Genomic DNA, 7,500 nt, shown 5'->3' with positions numbered 1-7,500 from the left:
AGGAGTCTGATTAACATACGAGGATGAAAAGCCGTCTTTGGATGAATATTGTGTCAACATAATTAGTCTTTCTCATGGCTATTTCTTACTACAAAAACAATTTTTTACATGAACACTTGTCATTCACTGCATAAAAGGCTGCATTAGAGGTTTCAATTGAGGGGGGGGAAGGAAACATTATTTGAATTTTAACTTTTATTCATGATCATTCACTTGGAAAGGGACACACAGAATCCTGACATTCACATATTCCTTCAATGCACGTTCACAGCAACTACATTTAACAAGTATATATTTACTATATAAATTTCTCTACAACTATGGTTCCTTCCTCTTGTATCACATTCAACAAACACTAATATCAGTGGCCTCTTACTCATCATCCTCGTCATCGTCCTCCTCCTCCTCATCATCATCATCCTCCTCCTCCTCCTCCTCCTCTTCCTCTTCCTCTGCTTGTTCTACTTCTGGGTCCACCTGGAAAGAAAAAAATATTTTATATTTACAATCAGCAATGGGCTAGACATCAGAAAATACAAACTGCAACATTACACAAGTTTAGCCAACAAAATTCTATGAAACATTTTCCAGTCTCTCAAGAAGACTTGGTATATCTAATGTCCAAACCTTTTGTCTCTTTGCAGGTGAAGCTTTTGTGCTGTCTTTCTTTGGTGCCTTTCCAAAACTGGTGTAGAGAACAGTCATCTTGGAGCCCTTGAGAACTACATTGTCCGCATTCCTGAAGGCCTCCTCGGCGGACTTTCCGTCAGTGTAATAGATTTTTGCAAAACTGAAAATGTCAGAAAATTTAAAATCACATGAAAAGACTTTATGTATTAAGAATGATAACACATAAGTACCTTCATTATTCCAAGAATAGTGAGAATGAACAAACCACCTGTATCATCCATTCACTTATATTTAGTATTATGTAAAACTTGCCTTTTCTTAGAAAGGTAATGGATGTGTGAAGAAGTTGGGAACAAGGCCTTCAAATCGCTGAGCTCTACCTGTTCTGGTATATTCTCCATAAACAATCTGTAGGTTGAGAAATAATAAATTCTCATAAATTTGCAAATTTGAATTTCATATTATTCTAAATTTCACAGTTCATCCTATCTTCAACATAATGAGAAGGCAAGTTACTTACTGGCAAGGATTCACATATATGATATCTGCACCCTCTCCTGGCTTGGCTACACTTCGGGCAACGAGAACATCTTCCCTCTTCTCTAATTCCTTTATCATTGATTTTGCTTGCTTTGGTGTACTGTAGTCCACAAAGAATGTGCGTTTTCTGGAAAACAATAATGATTGGTATATAGATAGATAAATCAATGCAAATTTGTAATCATCTACCTTTCCTTTTCACTTAGATTCCCTCCTCCCTCTTGAATCCTCACCCCTTTACATTCTTTTTCATCTTCCCATTCATTCTTTCTTTCACTCTCACTCGCTCGCTTGCTTGCTGTCTCTCATCCCAATATGCTTTTTTTTTAAACAAGGCCTTTCCTATCATATGAGTAACAGAAATATCTTATGTCTAAATCTTTTGTTTTTTTTTTTTCTTTTTTTCTTTGAGAGAAATAAAAAAGTAAGATGGAAAGGCAATGCCATTTCTAATTATTTCTCGGGACTATTTAAAATGACTGAAAAAGTAATTGGGTTCAGTTGTTAGCAAGTATCAGCCACTTCTACAGAGGTATGTACATAATATGCACATGGGAGAGGTACATTACATTCCAACCATCTACTAAATAGAGCTCTAGCAAAATGTATCTCTAAACCTATAACTCTAAACAATGTGCAAAATCAATCAGAATTTAGGATAGGAATGTATAAGAATGCTAACTGTATGGAACTTACAATACAAAACTTAATTTTCTATACATACTATCAACTTCAAATATGTTTTCTCATTTCTGAAGTGTAGTCCTTTAAAAAAAAAATCTCAAAAGCTCTAGTTCTTTAAATGTGTACCTTCATAAAATAACTTGTTTTGTGCCTTCTTTCCCCTAATTCCCCACTTCCCCTAGATAAGGAAATGGGTTGGAAATGCCTCACGGAAGGAATGATACGAGATGAAAATGAAGGTAACTCTCATTACAATCAAATTATTTGAAATAAATTAATGATTAGGTCTTTTACAAAACTGAAATTTCCCAAGAAATCTTCATAGTCAAACAAGTAAAACCAATGCATTTCCTATTTCATGAATACTAAATAAAGCTGATCAAGAAAAATATTTTTTTATTTTTTATTTTTTTAACCCATTGGTTGCAATTTTAAATAAACATTTGTGCAGTAGGATGGCTGGTTTACATTGTCTGGCAGAGTGCCATCAGCATCTATGACCGACTCTGCCTTTGCAGCAAATCATGCCATACGCTGCTAATGGGTTAAATTTCAAACTATCACAATTACTCTGCAGACTGGAAACAAAATAAAGCTAAATATCACAGCAACTTACGACTTTCTTCTGGCATTCACAGCCTTATTAAATTCCACTTTCTCCTCGTAGTCCTTCATTACGACGAAGAGGCAACACGCGTCCCTCGCATTCTTTCGTTCTTCATAAATTTTCCTTAGGTCTCCTTCAAGGATCATCTGGAAGAGACCAGACAGTAAACTTCCATTTCCCTGGACATATGACTTCCCTTGTTCTAGGCCATACACAGGTCAAGTTCTCAATTTTATATAATAGAAATGGTATGATGAACAAAACTCTTAAGTTCTGGTGAAGATATAATAACGTTGAAACACTTCGATTACATCTTTTGATTTGTGGAGTTACTGTCTTCATTCCTACTTTTCTTAATTTCATGATAATCATATCTTTTCCTCTTGTACAATTGCCTGGTGAAAAAAAAAATAGAAGAGAGGATAATTTTGACTCACCCGTTCTTCGAGCTTCCTCTTCTCGGCCTCCTTGTGCTTCTTTCCACCCCTCTTACGCTTTCCACCCTTTTTGGCGCCTTCGGTGTTCTTCTTCAGCGTGTCGACATCCTCTGTACTCTTGCGCTTGGTACCGGCATTCGGCTTCTTTTGCTCCTTAGGTTCTGCCTTCTTTTTGGCGTCCTTATCCGTCACGCCCGCAGCCACCTTCTTCACGTCCTCGGTGTCGTTTTTGACGGCTGCCTCCTTTCCAATCTTCTTGTCCTTGTTCCCTCCCTTCTTCTTCAGATTTTCCACCTCCTTGGTGCTCTTGTGTTTCACACCACCGCTTGCCTTCTTTGCCAAGACTGCCATATTAATTTATTTTCTGAAAAATAAATAAATTGTCAGATATACATATCAAAGTGGACATTCACTCTTGAGAGGCTCTATGAATATGGTAGAGCACAAATCAAAATGACTATTCACCTATATTCAATAATACTTATGAAGACAACCGCACTATATTTAGTCTTATGGACTAGTGCTTGCAAATGTTGGAAAAGTAATTCGAAAATAATAAACAAGGTTTACTAGAATTACCCATATCATTTTCACAATATTGTATATCAAACAAAAGAACAATATAATTTTATGGTAAATTTTCCGAATAACGCCGCTTCGCTAAATACCACAAAAGTAGTATTGATGGATTCCTCTCAACCTCTACTATTCATATATAGTGAAATTAATGAGCGCTTGCACCCCTGAAGCCCACAATCTGGGTCCCGATAGTAGGGGAGGGCATGAAGTAGATCAGGGAAATTGCGGGGTAAAATATGAATTCCGGCCATATTTCGTATGCAAAATCTTAACCAATTACCTACCTAACTTTGCTTAGGTTTGAAGTTTGCCCTGGACCCCCCTTTTTAAGGCACTTCGTGCTACCTCGTGCTACCTCGTGCTACTTCGGTATCACGAAAACCTTAACCCAACTACCTACCTCACTTTCCCTAGTTTTGAAGTCAGCCTTTGCGAAGAGGGAGCTATGCCCCCCTGTGGATCTCCCCTATTCAGGGCATTTCGTGATACTTATGATGCGTAATTAGTCCTGTAGATGAAAAATTGCCCGCGGACAGGCACAACGGCTAACCCCTCACACTGCGCATGATGACAGCAACTGAGTCCTTTCTTCGTCTCATATATTCCTCAAGATAGGAAACTAGGACGATGATGACGCGACCACTCCAATAGAGGGCACTATAATTATACTGTAAATAATGGGGAATATTGCGCCATCTGTTTGAGAGAACATAGCACATGCAGGTAATTCCTTGGGGTATCCATCCACAGCTTGCTATCTATCCGTAAATACGTAAACAGCCATGTTTGAATTTCACATGTTTGAATTTCAGGGCGAGGATGGTGGATTCGGGATATCTTGCCCAAGGTATGTTGCACGAAGTGCCCTAAAAAGGGGGGGGGGGGGTCCAGGGGGGGCAAAGCCCCCCTTTGGCTAGGGATTAATTCAAAACTAGGCAAAGTTAGGTAGGTCATTGGGTTAAGATTTTGCAAGCGAAATATGCCCCGAAGTAGGACGAAGTAGCACGAAGTGCCTTAAGAAAAGAGACCCAGATTGTGGGGTCCAGGGGTGCAAGCGCTCATTAATTTCACTATATATGAATAGTAGAGGTTGAGAGGAATCCATCGATACCACTTTTGTGGTATTTCGTAACGCGGCGTTATTCGGAAAATTTACCAATTTTATAGAAAGACATACCCCTTACCTATAAAACAGTGTGACCTTTCGGCACCTTTATAGACTGTTCATCCCTTTTGTCTATTGTTGTACAATTCTATTGCTCCTGACTGAATTAATTTTCCACATTAACATTAAATCTATCAAGTTTTTGACAAGGCATTACGGGTGTAGCTTGCAAAAGCTGGCCATGTGTGCATTTGTGACTGCCCAGATCCCGAAGTGTGCACACAGGTAGCAATCTTGTTAATGCAACTGCCTATGTCACATGTATACGTTTTCTCAACTGGCACTTTGGCAGGCCTGTGCAAAACGGTCTTTTTTGATCAGCAGATTCTTTTATCTTGGTATTTCACTAAGAGAGTGAATCTTTTAGTGCTGTTCCTGAGGCCTTGTGCTTCGAGATTACCCTAAATATCTTTCAATACTTACACGGACATCGAAATAAACCAGTAGTACGAGCCCTCATGCGACAGCCTATTTTCAACAGGTTAATAATTCTCTTTTATTTACTACTTAACAAATGTAATTAGGCAAACTATGGCCTCACACTGAAACACCAATGTTCAAACTACAATCTTACATGCTAGTCTTATTCAAACTTCTTTCCACTAAGGATAATTTCCCCCAAAAGGAGCGAGTCTTACCTCTCACCCTAACGTGGCCGCAAACAAACGTGTTCTGCTGCACATGCCATGCGCCCAGGACGAGGCTACAATCCGGAGGCGTTCGGATAAGGGGACGCCGATCCTTTAGGATAAAGGAGGTCGTTCTTTTAGGGTGAGAGCACTCGAGCACACACACACACACACACACACACACACACACACACACACACACACACACACACACACATATATATATATATATATATATATTTACATATATATTTTTTTATACACACACACACACACACACAAACTACCACACACGACATCACACACACAATATATAATAGATAATTATATATATATATAAATAATATATATATATATATAATAATAATATATATATATATATATATATATATAATATATTTTTTATACATCACACACACACCACACACACACACACTACACCCCACCACAACACAACACATATATCACTATATATATATATATATATATATATATTATATATATATATTCTGTATAATATACATTATATATAATTTATATATATATGTATATTGATATATATACATTCCTACATATATTATATATATATATATATATATTTAATCATATATATAATATATAATAATATATATATATATATGTGTTAGTATATGAATCTATAATATATATACATACATATATACATATATATATATATATATATATATATATATATATATATATATATATAATATATATATGTCTATGATTATAAATATAAAGTGTATGTATATAATAATAATATAATATATATACTAAATATATATATATATATATATATATATATATATATATATAGTATATAATATCATATATATATTTATGTATGTAAATATAATATATATATAATATATATATATAAAAATATATATATATATATATATATTATATATATATATATATGTATAATGTATGTATGTCTATATATATATATATATAAATATAATATATATAAATCTATATATATAAATATATATAAATATATATATATATATATATTGTATGTGTGTATATGCTGTGTAAATGTATCTATATATATATATATACACATATAATGCGTATATATGCGCGCGCGCGCGCGCGTATCGTGTATATATATATGTATATATATATATATACATGTGTATATATGTATAATATATATATATATATATATATATGTGTGGGTAATAATATGTGTATATATATATGAGTGTGAGTGTGTGTGTGAGTGTGTGTGTGCGTGTGTGTGTGTGTGTATATATGTGAGTGTGTGTGTGTGTGTGTATGTGTGTGTGTATGGGTGTGCGTGCGTGTGTGTGTGTGATATATAAGTGTGTCTTTTGTCTCTAATTGCATATCAAGCACTGTGTTCGGGGCCAGCGTGGCCAAAGCACTTACATGCGTGCACGTCCACATTGGCGACGAAACACGTCAGCAACGCAAAATGTAACATAATAGATAACAACCTATTAAGAAATGGATTATATAGTATTAAAGGCATTATGTGATATGTTGGCAACTCGTTTGGGACAACATGTGGGCAGACAGACACAGACACACACACAGACACACACACAAACACACACACACACACACACCAACAGCAGGTGCGGCCAGCCTTAGTTGACTCTTATTGTCAACATAAAGAAATTTCTTTACAAGGATTATTGCACACATTGTTGTTGATATGTACCCAAATGTTGACCGCGTTGTTTGTTTATCTGGTGAGCAAATGTCGCCAATGTGGATGCACTCTTATATAGCTCAGTGGTTAATTCAGGGATATATACATATATACATACACACACACACACACACACACACACACACACACACACACATATATATATATATATATATATATATATATTTTATATATATATAAAATATATATATATATAATGGGTATAACATATATATGTATATATATTATAATATATATATGCATAAAATATATTAAATATAATAAATATATATATATATATAAAATATAATATAATATATGTACAATAATATATATATAACATATATATATATTAATATATATATGTATATATAATATATATCTAATAAATATATATAATATATATATGTATATATATATATAAATGGTGTTATTATATAAATGTATAATTGAATAATATATATATTATATATATATATAATATAATATATATATACACACACATAATATATAATATATATATA

General features: G+C 34.3%; 1 protein-coding gene across 2 annotated transcripts; it reads right to left on the bottom strand.

Moving 5' to 3' along the window:
- Positions 1-180: 180 nt before the first annotated feature.
- Positions 181-5,416, bottom strand: LOC122264250 (uncharacterized). 2 transcript variants are annotated; one of them, XM_043033048.2, is made up of 7 exons: positions 5,281-5,416; positions 2,899-3,262; positions 2,471-2,607; positions 1,151-1,297; positions 943-1,038; positions 628-790; positions 181-477 (listed from the first exon to the last, which is right to left on the bottom strand). In XM_043033048.2, the coding sequence occupies exons 2-7, from the start codon at positions 3,247-3,249 to the stop codon at positions 373-375; spliced, it is 999 nt and encodes a 332-aa protein (XP_042888982.2). In that variant the 5' UTR covers positions 3,250-3,262; positions 5,281-5,416; the 3' UTR covers positions 181-372. The 2 variants fall into 2 exon arrangements, with proteins under 2 accessions (XP_042888982.2, XP_086394542.1); XM_086538416.1 differs by having other exon boundaries at positions 4,662-5,316.
- Between the last annotated feature and the right edge of the window lie 2,084 nt (positions 5,417-7,500).

Source organism: Penaeus japonicus, unplaced genomic scaffold, assembly GCF_977035675.1.
Source record: "Penaeus japonicus unplaced genomic scaffold, GWHDUDI00000001_assembly GWHDUDI00000007, whole genome shotgun sequence".
NCBI classification, from domain to species: domain Eukaryota; kingdom Metazoa; phylum Arthropoda; class Malacostraca; order Decapoda; family Penaeidae; genus Penaeus; species Penaeus japonicus.
This window is presented reverse-complemented; position numbering and strand designations above follow the sequence as displayed.